This window comes from Musca domestica, unplaced genomic scaffold, assembly GCF_030504385.1.
Source record: "Musca domestica strain aabys unplaced genomic scaffold, Musca_domestica.polishedcontigs.V.1.1 141, whole genome shotgun sequence".
In the NCBI taxonomy this organism is placed as follows: Eukaryota; Metazoa; Arthropoda; class Insecta; order Diptera; family Muscidae; genus Musca; species Musca domestica.
This window is the reverse complement of record NW_026712194.1, coordinates 925,997-945,236: the sequence shown is the minus strand read 5'-3', so window position 1 is coordinate 945,236 and position 19,240 is coordinate 925,997. Positions and strand designations below refer to the sequence as shown.

At 36.0% G+C, this 19,240-nt stretch overlaps 5 protein-coding genes across 9 annotated transcripts; 2 read left to right on the top strand and 3 right to left on the bottom strand.

Moving 5' to 3' along the window:
- Positions 1 to 1,178: 1,178 nt before the first annotated feature.
- Positions 1,179 to 1,824, bottom strand: LOC131801157 (peptidoglycan-recognition protein SC2-like). Its single transcript, XM_059119299.1, has one exon. The coding sequence runs from the start codon at positions 1,789 to 1,791 to the stop codon at positions 1,234 to 1,236; it is 558 nt and encodes a 185-aa protein (XP_058975282.1). The 5' UTR covers positions 1,792 to 1,824; the 3' UTR covers positions 1,179 to 1,233.
- Positions 1,825 to 3,305: 1,481 nt separating this feature from the next.
- Positions 3,306 to 6,072, bottom strand: LOC101896356 (lysosomal-associated transmembrane protein 4A). Of its 3 annotated transcripts, none has more exons than XM_059119298.1 (5): positions 6,051 to 6,072; positions 5,606 to 5,774; positions 4,895 to 5,081; positions 4,691 to 4,829; positions 3,306 to 4,622 (listed from the first exon to the last, which is right to left on the bottom strand). In XM_059119298.1, the coding sequence occupies exons 2-5, from the start codon at positions 5,729 to 5,731 to the stop codon at positions 3,911 to 3,913; spliced, it is 1,164 nt and encodes a 387-aa protein (XP_058975281.1). In that variant the 5' UTR covers positions 5,732 to 5,774; positions 6,051 to 6,072; the 3' UTR covers positions 3,306 to 3,910. The 3 variants fall into 3 exon arrangements, with proteins under 3 accessions (XP_058975281.1, XP_005186583.1, XP_005186581.1); XM_005186526.4 differs by having other exon boundaries at positions 5,922 to 6,062; XM_005186524.4 differs by lacking the exon at positions 6,051 to 6,072 and adding an exon at positions 5,878 to 6,044.
- Positions 6,073 to 6,458: 386 nt separating this feature from the next.
- LOC101895848 (uncharacterized) lies at positions 6,459 to 11,295 on the top strand. Of its 3 annotated transcripts, XM_005186521.4 has the most exons (6): positions 6,459 to 6,639; positions 6,733 to 6,826; positions 7,811 to 8,045; positions 8,105 to 8,436; positions 8,501 to 10,079; positions 10,160 to 11,295. In XM_005186521.4, the coding sequence occupies exons 2-6, from the start codon at positions 6,750 to 6,752 to the stop codon at positions 10,556 to 10,558; spliced, it is 2,622 nt and encodes an 873-aa protein (XP_005186578.1). In that variant the 5' UTR covers positions 6,459 to 6,639; positions 6,733 to 6,749; the 3' UTR covers positions 10,559 to 11,295. The 3 variants fall into 3 exon arrangements, with proteins under 3 accessions (XP_005186578.1, XP_005186579.1, XP_005186577.1); XM_005186522.4 differs by lacking the exon at positions 6,733 to 6,826; XM_005186520.4 differs by lacking the exons at positions 6,459 to 6,639; positions 6,733 to 6,826 and adding an exon at positions 6,853 to 7,713.
- A 120-nt stretch (positions 11,296 to 11,415) lies between these two features.
- LOC131801156 (protein singed wings 2-like) lies at positions 11,416 to 15,103 on the top strand. Its single transcript, XM_059119296.1, has 9 exons — positions 11,416 to 11,690; positions 13,159 to 13,278; positions 13,338 to 13,373; positions 13,442 to 13,610; positions 13,677 to 13,833; positions 13,897 to 14,039; positions 14,110 to 14,289; positions 14,344 to 14,502; positions 14,567 to 15,103. The coding sequence occupies exons 1-9, from the start codon at positions 11,635 to 11,637 to the stop codon at positions 14,948 to 14,950; spliced, it is 1,404 nt and encodes a 467-aa protein (XP_058975279.1). The 5' UTR covers positions 11,416 to 11,634; the 3' UTR covers positions 14,951 to 15,103.
- Positions 15,058 to 17,972, bottom strand: LOC101895494 (cytoplasmic phosphatidylinositol transfer protein 1). Its single transcript, XM_005186518.4, has 7 exons — positions 17,698 to 17,972; positions 17,476 to 17,624; positions 17,326 to 17,414; positions 16,126 to 16,133; positions 15,994 to 16,065; positions 15,792 to 15,924; positions 15,058 to 15,718 (listed from the first exon to the last, which is right to left on the bottom strand). Exons 1-7 carry the CDS (start codon positions 17,743 to 17,745, stop codon positions 15,357 to 15,359), a joined length of 861 nt encoding a protein of 286 aa, XP_005186575.1. The 5' UTR covers positions 17,746 to 17,972; the 3' UTR covers positions 15,058 to 15,356.
- Positions 17,973 to 19,240: the final 1,268 nt, after the last annotated feature.

Sequence of the window (19,240 nt, the reverse complement as noted above, 5' to 3'; positions counted from 1 at the left end):
ATAATGGGATGTAGCTCCGGTGACAGGACATTGAATATTTTGGTCCACGTTTTCCTATAGGGCACATATAACGATACCCACCGATATTCGCTTTTTTGATAATCCTAGTCACATTTACTCACGAAATTGTTACAAATTTGGTATTTAATAAGATTTGGTAGATCACATGGTTTTAAGTATAAATTTGTCGATAGAGTTTCCCGTTTTGGTATGGCCCCCATACAACGGCCTCACCCACTTTATGGTTTTTTGAAAAGTTTAACAGCATTATCCAAACGGTCTTTCTGGTATTTGTAGTTTTTTACCCAATGGTGGGGATTTTAAAAGTTCGGCCTGGCCGAAAATATTATTTTTTTTTTACTTCTTGTGATAGCCATTTAATTGACGTTTAAATTCAAGCCTGTAACAAACATCTACTCCTTCTACCTCTGCAGCATGGAAGATTTTGAACCAATACCACAACGAATATTTAATTGAATCTTGAGTATCTCTGTCTAATTATCCCGCTTGTGGGAAGTCGTTTGGGGCATGACTGCCAAGTGTTCTATGTGTATTGAATATGTATACGATATTTGATATTTAAATGTCTCGCAACCAATACCCATTATTTCAATATTACTGGTTGTGAAAATTCAAGCAATCAACCCACTCACACGAACTAGTCGTCTTTTTTAGGAATAATAACAAAATAATTTTGAGAAGCTCGTTACTAGTTTTGTATCCAGATTCGAATTTGTGGACAGACAAGAAGCGATGCTTGGATCACAGAGCAAACAAAATTATACTATTCATTCAGGATCGCATTTGCTCCGAGAAATTACAGAATTTTATTACATATTTATGCTTTGAATCATTTTAAATGCCATCACTTGCTCGGAATGGTAGCTAGCAATTCCATCGTTGTTCTGAGAAGGAATCGAATGAAGAAAATTTTGTGTGTGAATATGAGTAATTATTTCGTAATTAAATGGAGAGCAAACCAAGCTCCGAGGAAGCGGCTCATTTAAAGTTTAACTTTTAAAATATTGTGGGCCCCAACCAGATGGCCGCAGATGAAGATGTCTATATCGCCGCACTGATTTTCGTAGTTAATGCCATGCCATCACAGTGTTATAAAGGAACCAACAAAATCTGCAAAGTTATAAAAACTATCACAGACACAAAAAGTCAAACTTCACTACGCTTGAAAGAACATGTTTATTTTTGATAGGTTTACAATTATTAAACAACTACTTAAGCCTTCCAGTTGGCCCAGGTTCTGATTTCATTCCACAAGTTGGTGCCGGGACATTCGGTGGATCCGACTTGACGATGGCCGTACAAAATGTATCCGGATTTGATTTGACCGCGAGAGACAGCAGTGGCCAAAAGACTCTTGGCAGCAGCGATTTGGGCAGCAGTGGGTTTGCTGTTGTTGTAGTTACCCAAGAAGGAGATGCCAATGGCCTTGGAGTTCCAGTTAGTAGCATGAGCACCCAAAACATTCCAGCCGCGACCCTCATAGACATTGCCATCACCGCCGATCAAGAAGTTGTAACCAATATCAGCCCATCCCAAAGTCTTCTGGTGGTAGCTCTGAATGTTCCTCAATTCTTGGCTGCAAGCGGCCTTGGTACTGCAATAGTTGCCAGCAGTGTGATGGATGACCACATATGACAAGCCATTGGCCAAGGACGTTTTACTAGTGGCAGCAGCACCACCCCATTCGGATTTCGAGATAATGGTGAGTCCCAATGCGGCTTGGGCACAGAAGAGGACGGCCAAGAGACCAAATAAAGTTTTCGAAACCATTGTCAAATTCTTTGCTGAAAATCAACTAACAACCATGAGCAAACGGGGCACCAGTTTTATACTCCTAGAAAGGCCTTCCTCAATTGTATTCTGCAAATGCTTATCATGACTGGACGATAAGATCTACAAGAATTATGACCCCCCAACTCTGATTTATTCCGAATCAATTGGTATCACCACTGATTGGAAGACAGCGCAAATCTTCCAAATGGCCGAACCAAAACATTCTTATCTTTGCGGAATATGGAGATAAAGAAAATTTGGTGTCTTCCATACATTTATTTGTAAGGTGTATATTTTTGGTGACGCAATAGCCTGTAACAAATTGTTACGAGATTCTCTTCGAAAACTAAAAAGTCCAGTGAGTGCGAGCGACACCATAAGTGCTGTTTTCTTTAAAGTGTAAGAGTGAAAAGTGGATGTGAAAAGGAACGCAACGGAACCGAGAGGAGATAATTTCAAAATAAGTCGAATAGTTAGTAAACATGTTTATATTCAAACTGGCTTTAAAATAATTGTTTGTTTTGGGAAATCAGTTTTTAAACCACTTGAAATTTGGTTTGTCGATGTTCCTAGTATTTTCCTATAACACTGTCTGTCATTTGCAAAAATGAAAAATTCCCTTTTTTCCTGTTATTCAGCGAGTTTGTTAAACGCAAAAACACTAAGCATTTTGCTCGCACAAAGATTCGTATCGAAGGATTTTGTGAAAAAAAAACGTAGCAAAGTTACAATGGTTGTTGCACAAAATAAATGGTTGGTTGACAAGGAAAAATTGCCGAGTTTCTCTCCTGATAGATGTCTCCCTTCAAGTTTGCACACGTATTTTCGTAGTCTCAAAAAATACATCGAATGCAAATTCAAAATATACCAAATCATTAATTTTTTTTTAAACTGACGCTTGCATGGCGGGAAAAATTGGGATCTCTGCGTTGCCAAATATGATATGGACAAAGGAATGCCCCCACTGAGTGTGTTCGAATTGAGTTAGCCGATCCAGTTAGTATTTCACTAAGAAAAGATTAGTTTAAATCGAGAACGACATCCTTCGACAGAAATATGCAACAAAATCTTAAACATTTTCCAGAAAATTGTAAAATATTTCGAGACGCTGCATTTTTCTATGATATTTTATCAAAATCAGGCATAGTCACTTTGTCGTGCTTTGGTTCATTTTTAATTCGATACCATAATACAAAGTAATAGTGATTCATCCGATTCAACTTTAACCACCTTCCCTATTGGAAATTAATGAATACAAGTGTTTTTTTTTTAGAACCACAGATAGCTTTATCTTCGAGCCTTTCAGAAAAGCTCGAATATATTCTACCTCATTGTGGCATTGATTTTTATTAATTAAAACTATAATATTCGAATAACTTTGCTGGATGTGTACATATGCGTGTGTATTGTGTATTTTACAACATCCGTTTGTATTTTTTATATATATTTTGCACAGATTAATGAGGGTACATTAGTCTATCAGTAATCTTCATTCATAAAAGTCTTCATAGTTAATATTTTTTTTAAATATATATTATATATATGTAAGTAAAAGAATAATGTAAAATAAACAAAGAGCCAATTTGTTTGCAATTTTGTGAAACAACTACAGCAGCAGATTGCAATTTATACTGATTAAGAATTGGACAGCATACTACGGCTAAAGGAATTTCATGGTTTATTGATTGAAATTATACGAGAGTTTAAACGTAGAAAATTGTCTGCGTTTCGGATTAATACATAACGTGAGGTGTATGTCTTTTTTTATTTTGAGTAACTAATATTGGCGTTATCCTTTATAACATATCATAATTTGTGTAGTAATTTAAATGTATTGGGGTGCGCGTTCTTGTCACAATTACAAGACTAAGTGATAAAAATAGAGAAAAAACATGTTCCAAAAAAGGGGTTTGCATTCGACTAAAACAACGTTTCAAACATGTCAAGTAACAAGTTCGGTAACATGTTTCGTGTTAAAAATGAGATGCCAATAGAATTGATTGACTTCTCATCAACGACTGCACAGCTACCAAACCGAAGACTATCTTAGAAAAATTCAACCACAACCCATAACTAAAACAACTGCTTAAACCCCTGTCACTGTCACGAACTTGAATTATGCGTGACTTTCATTGCTATTAGGCTGAACGTTAGTAGAGCTGGATGGATTTAAATGTTGGATACTTCCTCCAGTTGTTGGACCATTGTTTGTGGGCAATTCTGGTTCGATAATAACTTCATTGTACGAAGGTGGCGGCGATAAATCGTTATTTGAGTCTCCAACGATGGCCACTGCACTGTCACCCGAAACGTTATTGTTGCGCCTCATGGTTGGCGTATTGTTATTAATGTGTACAGTGTTGTTGTTGTTTGAAGTGTCATTATTGTTGTCTTCGTCAGCTCCAGCAGCTACATTTATTTCGGGGCCATTATTGGGTTCCTCCCTGGGCAAATTAGACATGGCTACTTGATAAGATGGGGGTGGGGCTTGCTTCATATATGCTGCAACTGCTTCATCGTAATTAGGCAATAGAGTTGAATATGCCCGTTCCTCGGAACCCACGCTGCTTCCAGCCAAGTCAGAGATGCCCATAGGCAACAATGTGCGCATACTTTGTTGCCTCAAAGTTAAATACTTATAGCAACGCCAGACAATGCCGATGGCATAAGCTTTCAGGAAAACAATGCAAACAAAAACAATCAGGACCACAATGACAAGTTCTTCAGGGGACAGCTCCAAGAGCTTCTCACGCCACGGCAAACGATGAGATTCGTCTATTAGACGATGGATAGCTTGAAGGTAACACAAATAACCAGCAGCGGTCAAGCTTAATAAAAGGAATAAATTAAATAATTTTATGGGAAAGCGGTCCTACACCAAATGCGAGACACTTACGTGGTTATGGCAAAGTCGAATAACTGGAGACAGAAGAAGGGCAGCAGGTGTGATGGTTTTCCTTTTATAGCTCCATAAATCATCATCATTGTAATGGCAATCATGCAAGTACAGACTAGACCGCCCATGTCATAGCTCTCTGGAAATGCAAAAAGCCCTTGGATATAGATGATAGATATTTAATTTTGCTAGCGCATAACTTACGGTATTGTTTGCGGTAGATAAGCGAGTGATCGCGATAGGCAAAGGGGGGATCAACTTTACTCAGGGGTGTTGGCAAAGCTGGGGCATTCATGTCGACATTGTAATCGTAACTGTTTTCCAGTTCTTCCATCATGTGAGGGTTACGCATAATAACCGCCAATAGGCTTAGAGCGAGGATATTCAAAAACTAGATAGTCAAAATGGCTTAAATGTAGTCTATTGTTTTTTTGTTTAAATTTTTCGTATGTGATTAAAAATTATTGAACATAACATTAAAAAAGGTGAGATGAACAAGTTAAAAAGTATTAAATTTTTACACACATTGCCTTATATCGGATGTCCAAAGTAAAATGTTTCTATTCTACTGCATTGTTTGTAACAATCAAATAGAGTTATTATGAATTCGTTTAATGAGACATAGAAAAGATGTGCAAAATATGTACAGAGTAAAATGTCGAACGATTTTCTCCGGATTCACATACACCAGTAATCCCATAAACAAATTTGACATTAAACATTTTGCTGAGTAAATATTCTGTATTAAGGTAATAACAACATACGTATGCAATACAACAACTCCACTCCATCGTGACCCTGAATTGGGGTACGTGAAACAAAACCAAGAACAAACCAGAAAAAAATGAAAACGCCATACCCCCACACCGAAGCCCGTTAATGAAATATTGATTATTTACAAATTTGAAGACTTACCAAATGCCAGAGTCCAATCATTATAGTTGCTGTTAGGACATGGAGATTGAAACAACATATCCATTCCTTGTTGTTATTCGGTGTCAGTGGTTGATGAGGACCCATCTTCCTCCGGATTCTTATCATTTGTTTTGCGTTCTATTAAATTCCTTAGGAGATTTTTGTTGGTCTATTTTTCGAATAGAAAAAAAAAACACAAAAACATTCAAATGGGAGAACAGACAATTGGAAAATACACGAAGACTGTCGTCAACGCTTTGCAAAATTATTACTTTACTGCGCACTATACACAAGTTTTTCTATTTGAACTTATTACTTCACATGGAATATTTTATTCAGAACATCCGATTATTCGGATTAAACACTTGTTTTTAAATATCCAAATAGTTTACAAATTCTATATTTCCAATCAAATCTATTTTATATGCAAAAATGCAATGTATACCATCAAAGCTAGGGATAACAAGTCGATTTTCATTCATCAAAATAAGAATGGCGATCAAAACGGAACTTGAGAAATTAATGGGAACGAAATATAAAGGGAAATCAAAAAGTTCAAAATTGGAGGTGATACCACATAAGCACATTAACTAGTTAGGGAACCGTGTTACAGAAGAAAATATTTATTATTTTAGTAGAACAAGAATCATCCAGCCACTGCCAAGTCGCATGCAATTTTATGATGCTGTCAAATGTAAAATGTGTGAAAACATCTATCAAAAAGTCAAACAAATAGATTAATAATCTCTTTGAGGCTACGTTTAGATTTGGGCTAATTGGTAGAGCACTTTACCGTGAGAACGACAATTTCGATCTTCAGATCTCTGTTGTTTTTCTTTTGATTTCATCTTTATCTTCTTTATCTTGCCATTGTCTCACAACGCATACACAAATGAATCCATTGAAGGATTCTCTGATTTTATTTATAAATAAAATAAATAAATATAATTAAATTAATATTTTTGGAAAATCATCGTTGGATTGATTCAGTAATTGTGAGCGAGCCACAGACTCCCGTTCGTCACCATGGCAAAGTAAGAACAAATTGGTATTATTAGTCCTGTTTATTTGCCACTCCCCACTATATGCACCTCCCTTTTTTGTTTAATCATTATTTTTATTTGCAGATAATTTATTTTGCACAATGCCTTTCTTTGATTCTTTTTATCAGGAAATTTTAAGTTTATTGGGCAGCGTATTGCTGACGGATGATGAGAAGAGGTTAATTGATTTTATATTTTTATTCCTCTTTATTTTTGTGATTTTAACAACCAGATCAATGCACGCTTCCCGAAAGATTTTATTAGTTTTAACGATTTTTTATATTGATAATTGGAGAGGAAGAGTTCCTCTTAATCTGCCTGCCCATACACAGGTCTTGAAGGACAATATGTGCAAATGGGAACTGTTCCCCTCAGTCAGTATTGAATAATAATTCAAAAGTGAACTCGGAAGAAGACTCATTCCATGAACATTTTTCAAATTAGATAAAAATTAAAAATTTGATTGAACATACGATGAATGTGTGGTTTCCTTTGAGTTCACTTTAGAATCGTCATTCAAAAACAGGCCATAATACAATTAAAATATTCTACAAAATTGGCGTTACAAATTGCCGGCTCAAAATGTTGTTTACCCGACCACAGTATATCCAAAATTTATGTTAACTCCTTAATTTGGAATGCAAATATATTAGAGTTGTATGAGGATGTTTTGAAGCGAAATGTTCCGTCTTTTGTCTACATGCTTTAGTTCGTTGACTTACTACTCTAGTTAACTAATTTAAGTTGCTTTCAAATTCAAGCATGCTAAATGCTAAACAATGCGTTTAAAACAGTCAATTCATGCATATTATGACAGTTATGAATTTGTTGATTCTTGATCACTTTCACTGTAACGTGGCAAGGTATACTTTATTATCTTAAAAACAAAAAATAACCTGCCATACAAAACCAGAACGCAAAGATAACACACAAAAAGAAAAATAAACAAACATTCGATTGTATTTTATAACGAAAAAATATGTTGAGATGGAGAAGAGAAAACTCCAAAAGATGGTCTGCCACGGAAAATACATTGAATATTAATAGTATACAGGATAAGCAGAGGTTGTTGGTCCAAAGTATATTACGTGTAGCATAAGGTTTTGCAAATAAAATATTTTAGTAATGTCACCTATGTATGTAAATATCAACTTGTGTGTAGGGAAACAATGATCGTGTTTGTCTATGACACCGAATGCTTGAAGGAAGAAGCCGATGATCCTGTAAAAGCAGTATTGTACTTTCATCCCAGTTGGGTTTCTGATACTCAAAAGGTAGCTTTATGCGGTCAGCTAATGGGCTCATCGTATTTTCTAAAAGACTGTTTATTTAAACCACGGATTATCGCCTTGCAGAATGGGAAATTTGTTTTTAAGGAGTTCGGACGATTTATCTTGGTACGTATTTTTTTGTTCCACATTTTGCCGCATTATGAACATATTTTTCGGCTTTTTAGGCCGTGGGTACCGATCGAAATATTTCAGATTATCTTCTACAACATCGTGCCGATTTGCTGTCGTCTCTCGTGAAATTTTATCACCGCGATTTGCAGCTCATTTACGATCAATTTGCACTGCAATCACAAAATAAGAACTTATCGGAGAAGTTGTACCACATATTCGAAACATATCTTCCGATTCTCCAATACAGTGGAAACGTCTTCCAAAATATACCCAAGCTGCGCATACCGAAAACAGCCAGTAATATATTCTTGGAAGCAATACAAACACTACAGTGCTGTCAAGAAACAAAGGGAGTGTTGGGTGGTGCCATTCTTTACCATAATAAGTAAGTATATTGTACAGCTGCTACATGAGCATTATAATACTTAGTTCACGATTCCGTCATTTAGGGTTGTAGCATCTCAACTCAGCGATTCACTCACCAAAAACATAATTCTTACCGATCCACTGCACATACGAACAACTGCGGAACAGTTAACATCTACGGAATTTCACATACCTAATGGAGTCGCAATGCTAGTAATTTATATAGAAAACCAACAATATCGAAAACTGCAGGCAGAGGCTCAACGGGCCCAAAATTTGCAAACAACCCAACTTGGGCAGGGCGCGTTGCCATTCCAATATAGCAAGCGAAAAATGAAACGGGATAAGTCACTTATTTTTACGCACATACCTGAGGAAAATACTACGCTGTCTCTGGCTGAAAATGTAAACGAGGAAGTGATCTGTCAACCAACTCCCAGGTCGAAGCCAATTGTGAACCGACCCACACACCTACCGCTGCGTGTGAAAAATTATTCCAACAAAGAATTACCAGAGTCGGGTATATCATCGATTAACTTTGACGAAAATGACTCTTACCCGGAATACATTGGTCGAACAAGCGTGTGTTCCACTCCCATGGCCGAGAACAAGATATTGGCTGTGGGCAATATAATGTCAATTTGTGCGAATCCCGAAGATGAGTGCAATTCCAACGGCAAAACAGAGCACACCAACAGCACGGTACAACATATCAATCAGAGAAACTCGCTCAAGAAGGATTTTGAAAAGTTTTTCCATAACTTCATTTCCAATCCGAATAAAATAGAAAGAAGAAGTTCCCTCACGGATATTCACGATTCGTTGAAAACATTTTCGAAAAAGATTTCTCTAAAACAAATATCACAAAGTTTCAAGACTGATGTTAATCGGAACGGCGGCGACGCCTCTCCAGATTTCATCGAGAACGGTGACGAAGATGACGATAGTTCCGAAAATTCCGATGATAATAAGACATCTAAAACAATAACAGATCCAACTAATCCGGTTTTCAATGTAAACGGACAACCCATTTCCCGGAGTTTGTTCCAGGAGTTTTTAGAAAAGTACTACAAGTTATGGGGCGAGGCCAGCGAGGATGCTAAACAGGATGCAGAAATTGCCCAGTTAATAGAAGAGTTCAAGGAATTCGACAATGAACTAAAAAAACTAGACGAATCGCTGAAGAAACCGACTCAAAATATCATACCCGATCGAAATCTAAATCTAGAGCGAGATCCCTCTGTGGATTGTAGCGTCAAAACGCCACTCGATAAGAAAGCTTTAAGCCTGCCATTGAAGTCTTTTTCGGAAAATACGGCATCAGTTCCGCCACGCAGGCAATTGGGTGCCGTACCCTTGACCCCACTAATGGCCAAACTTTCTGTTTTAGCCTTGAACGATGAACGTCCAGCATGGGATGCTACTCCGGGTGCCAATATTGAAATCCAAACTCCATTAAACACATCTAAATGCATTGGCCGGCGTAGTTCCTTGAAATGTGATGATGCTGTTGACGCCCTGGATAGTATTTCTTCTAACGCCATCACTCAGGGTGACGGTCTTCAAAAAGCCGAACTATACATATGCGGCCAGCAAAATATGACTCTCGTATTGGTAATGGAAGAGGGATGTTCGCAGCAATCTAAGCTCGTACATAAATTGGTTAGTATAACCCTGTCCGTAATTACTTGTCTTTCTGTTGATACGTTTTCCATGTCTAACCTCTGTGCAAAACATTTCAGTTTGACATTTGTGTGTCCAAATTCCCCCATATGGAGTCTCATCTCAGCCAGACACTGAATATAAATGTTGAATGCGAAAAACGTGATGGTAGCTATAGTTTTATGTGCATCGATTCTAAATGGGACGCACTGCAGCGTAACGGTCCGTGGAATCCTGTTGAAATCAGCACCCTTGAATCTATGCACAGTGATATGATAAATCACGAAGAGATAACCGATTTGGTTTTGCGGTCGTACGATACTGTGTTCTATGGTTACAAGTCGGGACGAACGGAAATTTTTTACAAAGAACCAGCTCGTGAAATAAATGGAATTCCTCCGCCCTCCGATCCGATGGGAAATGTGGCAATGAGAGCCAAATTACGCCTGGAACGGGAACATTCATATATACTATTTTAGACGCGCTAATAGTACAGCCCCTTCCACGTTCTCTTACGAAAATTACATTTCAAGTCGATTTTAACTAATAACTCTAAGATCAGATTTTATAAAGAAGAAGATGAAGACGACGACGGAATCTAAAGACCATACCACTAGAATATTATTTGTAGTTAGTGTTTACCATACATTCCGTTTTTTGAAAAACTATATTTTGTGTTAAATTGTTTATTGTTACTGTATTATTGTTATAATTTCTGCTTAATATCCTGCCTTGAATGGCCCTTATGTATTTCGAACCATAATGTACTCGACTAAGTGTTGCAATACATACGTTAATATTTGTCTCCCGGAGATCTCTAACATCGGTAACAAATATTGGTTTCGGTTAAAAAAAAAACGTCGAATTTCCTCATTCTTAACAGTAGAAAAATTATTCCCCTTTAAAATGATTAGAAAAATGTACAATTTAAAACTTAATTTTACAACTATGCTCTCAATGGATAAGTTGCTACGTAGCTATTTATAATTTAATATTATATCTCGCTCTACTTGTCACTTTAGTGAGTAATGGTCGCAACATTTTTTATCACACGATGACATCTCTCCATGCAAAACCTGTAAACGGTCTAATCTAATTAGTATTAGCAAGTACACAACAAGAAGCTGCATGCTAAACAGCCAAGATATTTGATAACCAAGTGTGTGTTTTTGTAGAACAAGCCCAACAAATAAAAATATTAACAATCGTTTGAAAAGTTGTTTTGTTTTCTTCAGCTTTGATCGCATCGAATGGGGTTTCTTCTTCAGCCGGCTGCCAGAAGGGCGACGGAGGTATTTGAACAGAAAATTAACACTTCATTGTCCCAAAAAAAGCTCCTCACATTGTTAATAAAAGCTTTTCGTTCAAATCTCAACTGTTAAGCGGTCAGAAGTCTGATAAAATCGTCAAGAGAAACGCGAACGTGAAGATAGTTTGCCAACGGCAGGCAACTTTGAATTACCTATTTAAAATGATTGTGGATTTGTGAGACATTTCAACGAAGGACAACAACTAATTGGGACAATAATAGCAACCTGAAACGCGTTGACGTAAAATGCCAAGGAATCCATATGTGATTGTCTTTCTAGCGATCGTATATTCAGTGACAAAGTGCGTAAGATCAGATTAAACCTCAACATTTTAATGGGTTGGGACACGGAAATATCTTAAGCGAAAATTCGTCTCCCCTCCCGGTTTAATATAAATAAACAAATATGGATATGTAACAAAAATAAAACATATGTGTTTGTGCAAAACGTCACAAGTTTTTAAACGCCCAGAAATGTTTACCGTTTTCTGATGAGTTTATTGTCTTCCTAATTACTTGGATCAAACGTCGTCATTAATGTACACAATACAAGTCGACTCGAACGCTTCTGCGTCTAGTGTTGGTATAAATTACTATTTGCTTAGACTCTGAAGATAAGCGGGGTTGGCATTTGTGAACATTGCGAAAATTCAAAACATTTATTTCATTTGGAGGACTAAGAAGGCTTCTTCTGACGCAGATTTTCTTCACATTTCAATTCAATTTTGAAATCTCAAAAATACAGCACTTTAGTACAATACAAAAAACCTTATATGTTTTTTCCGATGTGGCCACTGGGGGCATTAAACTATAGTTTGCAAATTTCCAATACACACTGAGAACGTTTTTCAAGGGCACCTTTTCTATTAATAACAAATCCAGAATGGACCGAATTAACACATCAAATGTGGCATTGATTTTCCGTTTATTAGAACAATGTGTAAGGCAAGAGAAAACAAACCATAAAACTGCCGAATTTATAAAACCCATCGTTTTCCGGAATAAAAATTATGTTCTTTTTTTTTTGGTATGTATGTATCTCATCATCATTAAAATTCCAAAATTGTTTGATGTTCGGTACCATTAAAAGTTTGTTGTTTCTTGCGCAAAATGTTACTTCAGCATCGCCATAAAAAAAGAAAAAAATCATCTATTGTGGGTTTTTTTTTTTCAAATCCCTAAACTCATAAATGTTCCAATACGTTTTTTTTTTTTTTTTTTGGTCAACAAAAGAAGTACGCAGCTTCATCGTGCAGCTTTTGTGCTCATCAAATATACATGTGTACGTAGGTACATGATTTCTTAAAGAACAACATAATGTAGCACTTGGTAATAAACTGTCGACGAGTGGCAAACGAAATCTGAAAACTTGTCAAGAAAGTCGTAAAGATTAGGATCGTGAACTCGGAGTGTTTATGTTTACTTGTTATTTTTAGTAGATAAATTAGCACTTTTATTTCCAGTCCATTTTGTTTACAGAAAAATAAGTGTACACATTGCAATGCTGAACGCTTTGCATTATCAAAATAGATTTTTATATGGACATTACAAAGAGGAGTAGTTGATTCAATTAGAATCCTATCGGAAGTATTATGTCCAGACCACTCTAATTGAAGAACAGTTGATAAGGGAAAAGAAGCCCTAACACAAATGAAACTACCCCACATCTGAAAAAATGTCAAATTTCTGGTATTAATACAGAGAACAACTATTTAGGCCTTGTCCTCAATCAAATTACTAACTATTTTTAACATGTCCATGTCCGTATAGACTTTGCTATGGAGATTATCAGCCACACTATCAGCAACACAACATTTCCTGCCTCGATTGGAAACAATCCCCTGAATTGGTTTCTGGAAACTGTACAAAATACAAATATGGAGCATTGAGGTAGATTCTAGTAAAGACCCTCTCTTCATGTACTTAATTGCAATCCTGATTCTTTACAGGTGCTTCGGTAACTGGAAAAATTTGCAGTCGATAAAGTGAGTAGTATAACATTTCTGGGATAATGTGTAGTGTTCTTTAAGAAAAATCCGCTCCTGCTTAATAGCGATCAGAAGTATCGGGGCAGACTGGAAGACATAATATTTTGTGGTTGGCCGGAGCGAGATTTTAATCCAGTTGTCGATTTACAGGCATTCCCGCGCATTAAGTCGTTGACCATTGAGTACAGTCGCATGGCACACATTATCGATTTCCCTGAAATGTTTCATTTGCAGGTAGATAGTTTGTTTAGATGAAATTAAAAATAATAAACCCCGATGAGGACACGTCTTTCACTTCAGATGATAAATATTTCCTGGACGAATTTATCGCATATCGGACAAAGGACTTTTAAGAAAATACACCCCTTAAGAATTGTCGACTTAAGGTGGAATAAATTGATACAACTCGATACACCGCTGTTACTACCAAGGGCATTCGAAAGCCTATATCTGTCCGGTAAGTATGTACATGGCGAAAGGCAATGGATAATTTTCAAATTGTCAATATCATGCTTTAAAGGTAACCCATGGAACTGTACAAGGAATTTGAAGTGGCTTCTAATACCAGAGAGGGCAAGTTATGTAGCTGATCGTCAAACATTAACGTGTGGCGATCGCAAATTCAAAGACAGAAATGTAATGACAGTTATGCACTATAAAGTGGTAAGGGTTTTGTAACATCCGATTAGCAATTATAGCATTATGCACTGCATCACCTTCATCTCTTTCGAAGACGTTAAAGAATGCATGCCAGTCCCACGAAGACCTGAAAAATTGTTCGTGTATTATGCATCACATAATTCCAAAAACGCATATGCCTTTGTACACAGTAAATTGTTCGCATTTAGGATTTAATCGATTACCAGCTTATCTGCCGGCCAACACAACCATGTTCTTTGCAAACAATAATAAGGTAAGGTGTTAGAAATAGCAGACCTAATCTTCTACCATTCAGGGTTTGTATTAGATTTCAGATGTCTCGCCGTTGCGGAATAACATTCACTATCGCTATGTTGTCGATGTGCATTTAGATAATAATAGAATCGAGAGCATAGATGTTTTGGAAGGGGGCTATTGGTTGGAACATTTTCGCCTGCTCAGTTTAAGAAATAATAAAATGAGGAAGGTAAGTATCGAATCGGATTTTCGGAATATTAGAATCCGTGGAATGACATTATTCTAATTTCCAGATACCAGTGTACGCCCTGGATAATGCACTGGAAGATAATGCGAATGCCAATCTCTTATTGTTGAGTATGAACCCTTGGCATTGTTCCTGTAAATTTGCTATGCGCTTTAGAGAGATTGTTATAAAATACGGTGATATAATGAGGGACTCGGGGAATATTACCTGCAAATACATACAAGATGGGGAAGAGAAGAAGTCCAGACTGATGACTCTTACTCGCGAAGATGTTTGCAAGCCAAAAGACGAATCAAAAATTCATATCCTGGATTGGGTCAATGGATTATTGGCCGCATTGATATTACTAATATTAGGCAAGTTGGGTTACGATTATTATTACTACAAAAATTATGGTCGAGTACCTTGGATTGTGATGAAACTGCCATAATGTACAGTCGCCAATCATATTTTAAAGACAAGAAAAGTTCCTGGGACACGCAGCGGTGGGAAAACATTGAAACTATTTATACAGATAACAGTAACGAAATACATATATAGGTATCAATAAATACATTTTATTCAAGTAAATTTGTGCATTGTATACGCTATGCATTTTTCTTAACTGACATACACATATTTAATCTCTAAGCGGTGTAATGTAGAAGGGCAGTTGAATTAGGATTTTGAGCTGCATTTTTAAGAAGGCTCTTTACTTACAACACAGACTACAATTATTCTACGTCAATAGGTATTTTTTTCATTTCCTGAGTACATTGAATCTAAAAAAATATTCTTTGGGTGTAATAAAGTTTCATGTTTCATATGCTAGGAATATATCTTCTTCGTTTGTTTTTTTACACGCTATCTTTACTTTCTTCCCTGTGTTCTTCTTTTTTGTCTTCATCTAATTCATGCTCGTTCGTTTCCTCTGCCGGCGCTTCATCTTGACCATTGCTTTGCCGGAGTTTTCTATTTGTTTCCTCTTGAATTTTACGTTCATATTCGCGGACATCTTCCAGAGTCATGCCAAACCATTCGTCTATCCAGGCAAAGGCTTGCCTGTGTCCCAGCAGCAATACGTCGCGAATGGATCGCTGAATGAAGTCTTCCACTTTTGTCTGTAGTCCCCATACCTCGAAGGACGCATCAACTAATTTATAGGAACACATTATAGGTTTGTCCGTTTCACGCCATCCTTCCACCAAACCGCCTCGATCTGTGTGATATAGTTAAGGAAACATAATCATTATAACGAATTGTATAATTTGTAACAGATTACTGTAATGTACTTGTCTTTACTGATTTGAAAAACTTGGGGTCCTCTTCCTTTTTATAATGTTTGTTGTTTGGCAATTCATCGAAGGCAATGTCCACATTATCAATAACTCGTCTCTTTAAGTCTTCTTCGGATAAATTTAGACACTGGAATACAGCAAAAAGTTTAAGTGTTAATTACGCTGTTGCTGCAATGGTTATTGTGATGCTACATACATTTTCAGAAGTTCCATTGTTGTCCTCATATTTGGTTTTAATAAAAACATTTAGCTTAGGAATAAAGGAACACTAAAACAAAAAGATAATATTAAGAATAACTGCAGAAGATTTTTAACCAATAGCACTCACCGTATATTCTGTACTCCGTAAAATTGGTAATAATTTGACAGTAGATTTAAGAAAAAAATTAAAATAAAAATAGGTTAGTGTTATTATTTATTGAATAGGTACATTAATTATAGGTATATATTCCTTACGGGTTTATGCGACTATGTTTCATTCATGTATGCAGACACAAGTCTCGATTAATATGTTTGCAATATGCTGACCGTTATATACATGTCGGCCAATTTGAAATTATAGTTTATTTTTTACATTAACAATTCAATTATACCATACTTTCTAATTGCCATGTCAATAATATGTACACAAATAATTGTCTATGTGCGCAGAAAAAATGAAATAACTTTGTAAGACTAGGTACAGTTTAGGACTATATTTGGTTCAATAGTTATATTGTGCTAAATGTTTACTTGGTGCTTTATTTTGCGTCAGAGGTCCAAGTCCAAGGTCCATTTAACAGGTCGTATACGCACAGTGAAAAACTAAAATTGTGTCACTGTCAACATTTTTGTTTACGTTTTTTTTATGTGTTTAATTTGCAATTGACCTTTTAAGTCAGTTATATTAGGTGTGTCTGGTTACTTTTCCAGCAGGAATTGTCCAGCAACTTCTTTCTGAGAGAGTAAGGTAGTTTTATTCTCTTTTGCAAGGAAAATGCGAAAAGTAAACAGACGGTATTCCTACAGAAGTTTGCAACTAATCAGCTGATTTGTCAAAACAAACCAATTTGTCCCCATAAGGAGAATTAAAACAAAGGAAGCAATACTAATTTTACAAGTTTTTTAAATAAAAATGTTGGAAATAGTCTTTTATTTTCTTATTACATATTAATATTTACTTTTTTTCACATTCTTTTACGTTGTTCTCAAATTGAAACTAAATAAACAATAGAAAACATCTGATTGAATGTCGATGAATGAGAAGAAGAAGAGATGCAAGTGATTGCAAGAAGAAATTTGTCCAGCAAGAATTTGCAAACTCTCACTGAAAGAACTGTCAAAATTTCTCTCTCCAACCGCTCTCTTTTGCAGAACTTTCGGGTAAACAGACGACTTCCAGTAACAATTTGTAACAATTGTTACAAATTTTAGAGTAACCAGACGCACCTATTTTCTGTGTTTGCAAACATCTAGATGATACACTGTTAGTTATCAGTATAAATCAAGATATTATGAGTAACAATTGGTAAATCAAAACTACACTCACCTGTCTTTGTGAATGGAAAGAAGTTCCACGACTTTTCTGTGACATAGAAAACTCGGGGGCATATAGCTTGTATCCAGTATGGCAAACGACTAAAAAAGAAAAAAAATACCGTCACACACACGCACAGGGGTAAGGAAAAACCAGTCAAACCTTGATAAGTGTATCCTCTTTTCAGTGTATTGTCCCTTTCCATATTCAGCATCCTCACACGCTTCATTCGTGATAATTTCTACTCCTTCGCCATCGCCAGACTGCTCCAAACTGTGCCGCGCTATCATATATAGTTGTCCAATTTGATACTTAACAAATAAAGGTAAATAAACGTTAATGTCTTAGAGTTGTTGGAACTGCTGTGGATATTAGGATTTATACCTCTTCACACGACAGCGGCATAGCAATTCTGTATTCCTTCAACACCATTTCGCTTTAAGTCTGTTATATTTGGTTAAAAAATCTTAAATTACTGAAATATTAAATATTACGAAACGGAAACCACTCAGATGAAACTTCTTCACCAAAAACGAGATGATTAGAGTTGGGTAGTTCCGGAACGAACTAGTTCAAAGGAACTATTCCGAGAGTGGAACGATCGGAACGAAATCCGCTTCGTTCGATAAACTCGTTCCGCAGTTCCCTGAGTTCATCTCGACTATGGACTTTCTTATTTGTTTAGATTCTGCTACAGTGGTAAACAGTTTAAAAACAGTTTAGCATCATGGTAGAAGAATATAGGTAGACGCATCGACACATCTGCTGGGACAATGAACTGTCAAACCAATTTTGGAATTGGAAATGTTGAATGAAAAATTATTTAAATTTGTAAAACTAGTTGAAAACACGAATTATAATAACATCCGAATGATGTCATATAAAAAAACATATAAAAATCTAATTATATTTGAAAAAACATTTGAACATTTTTGACATATCAATGTTCCTAAGCGTTGATGCATCTACCTGTATTCTTCTGCCATGGCTTAGCGTACAAGAAGAGCAACAGAGCAACCGTTAACGTAATGATTTTTGTTCGCAAAATGATATGCTATTTAATATATCTATTTTGAGAATTGACTTATGTTTACAAGATAACAAGTTATTTGCTCTGTTTACAGGAATGTAAAATACGTAAAACGAAATAAAATATATTGAATGAATGAACTTCAAGCAGTTTAAAAATCATAAAATCATTATTCTTTTTTTAATTAGAAATTTAAATTCTCAAAATTTGCCATTTTGAACCATTAAACATGGGTGGAAATGGCAAATTTTAAGATTTTTTGCACTGACAAGGATCAGAAGCAAAAGCTGTATCTTGGTACAGTAAAATTTGTAACAGTTTGTTACAGAAAACTGTCTGCTAACACAGCTTTTCGACAGTTCGTTGAGAACTTACAATATTTGGCAGGGGATCTTTGTGCTTGTAAGAACTTTTCATGGTAGAAAAATACAGGTAGATGCAACGCTTGGGAGTATTGATATGTCAAAAATTTTTAAATTTCTTTTCAAATATAAGTACATTTTTATATGTTTTCTTATACGACACAAATCGTGGGTTGTAAAGATATGCATTTTTCAACAAATTTTACAAGTTTAAAAAATTTTTAATTCAACATTTTCAATTCCAAAATTGGATTGACAGTTCATAGTCCCAGCAGCTGCGTCGATGCGTCTAACTATATTCTTCTACCATGGAACTTGTGAGCCAAATGTGGACGTAAAATTCCCAGAATTAGAGAGAGTGAGAATCCTACAGTGCGAGAACAACTACCAAAAGCGACTTATGTTGGAAACTCTACACATAATGAATACTCCAACATCACAACGAATAAATTACAAAACAGATACAGAGAATCTAGCACACAGTTACAGACATCTGATCAGAAAAATAAACAAAATAAAATAAGAGAATGCTGCA

Bases quoted from the DNA above. Each gene is read 5' to 3' on its own strand.
- LOC131801157 (XM_059119299.1), bottom strand. From the start codon at position 1,791: ATGGTTTCGAAAACTTTATTTGGTCTCTTGGCCGTCCTCTTCTGTGCC.
- LOC101896356 (XM_059119298.1), bottom strand. From the start codon at position 5,731: ATGATAAGAATCCGGAGGAAGATGGGTCCTCATCAACCACTGACACCG. The intron at 5,082-5,605 runs GTAAGTCTTCAA...TTGACTATCTAG, and splicing joins TGATTGGACTCTGGCATTTG to TTTTTGAATATCCTCGCTCT. The intron at 4,830-4,894 runs GTAAGTTATGCG...TTGCATTTCCAG, and splicing joins TATCTACCGCAAACAATACC to AGAGCTATGACATGGGCGGT.
- LOC101895848 (XM_005186520.4), top strand. From the start codon at position 7,628: ATGTTGAGATGGAGAAGAGAAAACTCCAAAAGATGGTCTGCCACGGAA. The intron at 8,046-8,104 runs GTACGTATTTTT...TCGGCTTTTTAG, and splicing joins AGTTCGGACGATTTATCTTG to GCCGTGGGTACCGATCGAAA. The intron at 8,437-8,500 runs GTAAGTATATTG...TCCGTCATTTAG, and splicing joins GCCATTCTTTACCATAATAA to GGTTGTAGCATCTCAACTCA.
- LOC131801156 (XM_059119296.1), top strand. From the start codon at position 11,635: ATGCCAAGGAATCCATATGTGATTGTCTTTCTAGCGATCGTATATTCA. The intron at 13,374-13,441 runs GTGAGTAGTATA...CCTGCTTAATAG, and splicing joins AAAAATTTGCAGTCGATAAA to CGATCAGAAGTATCGGGGCA. The intron at 13,834-13,896 runs GTAAGTATGTAC...CATGCTTTAAAG, and splicing joins CGAAAGCCTATATCTGTCCG to GTAACCCATGGAACTGTACA.
- LOC101895494 (XM_005186518.4), bottom strand. From the start codon at position 17,745: ATGGTGTTGAAGGAATACAGAATTGCTATGCCGCTGTCGTGTGAAGAG. The intron at 17,625-17,697 runs GTATAAATCCTA...TTATTTGTTAAG, and splicing joins TGCCGCTGTCGTGTGAAGAG to TATCAAATTGGACAACTATA. The intron at 15,925-15,993 runs GTATGTAGCATC...GCTGTATTCCAG, and splicing joins ACAATGGAACTTCTGAAAAT to TGTCTAAATTTATCCGAAGA.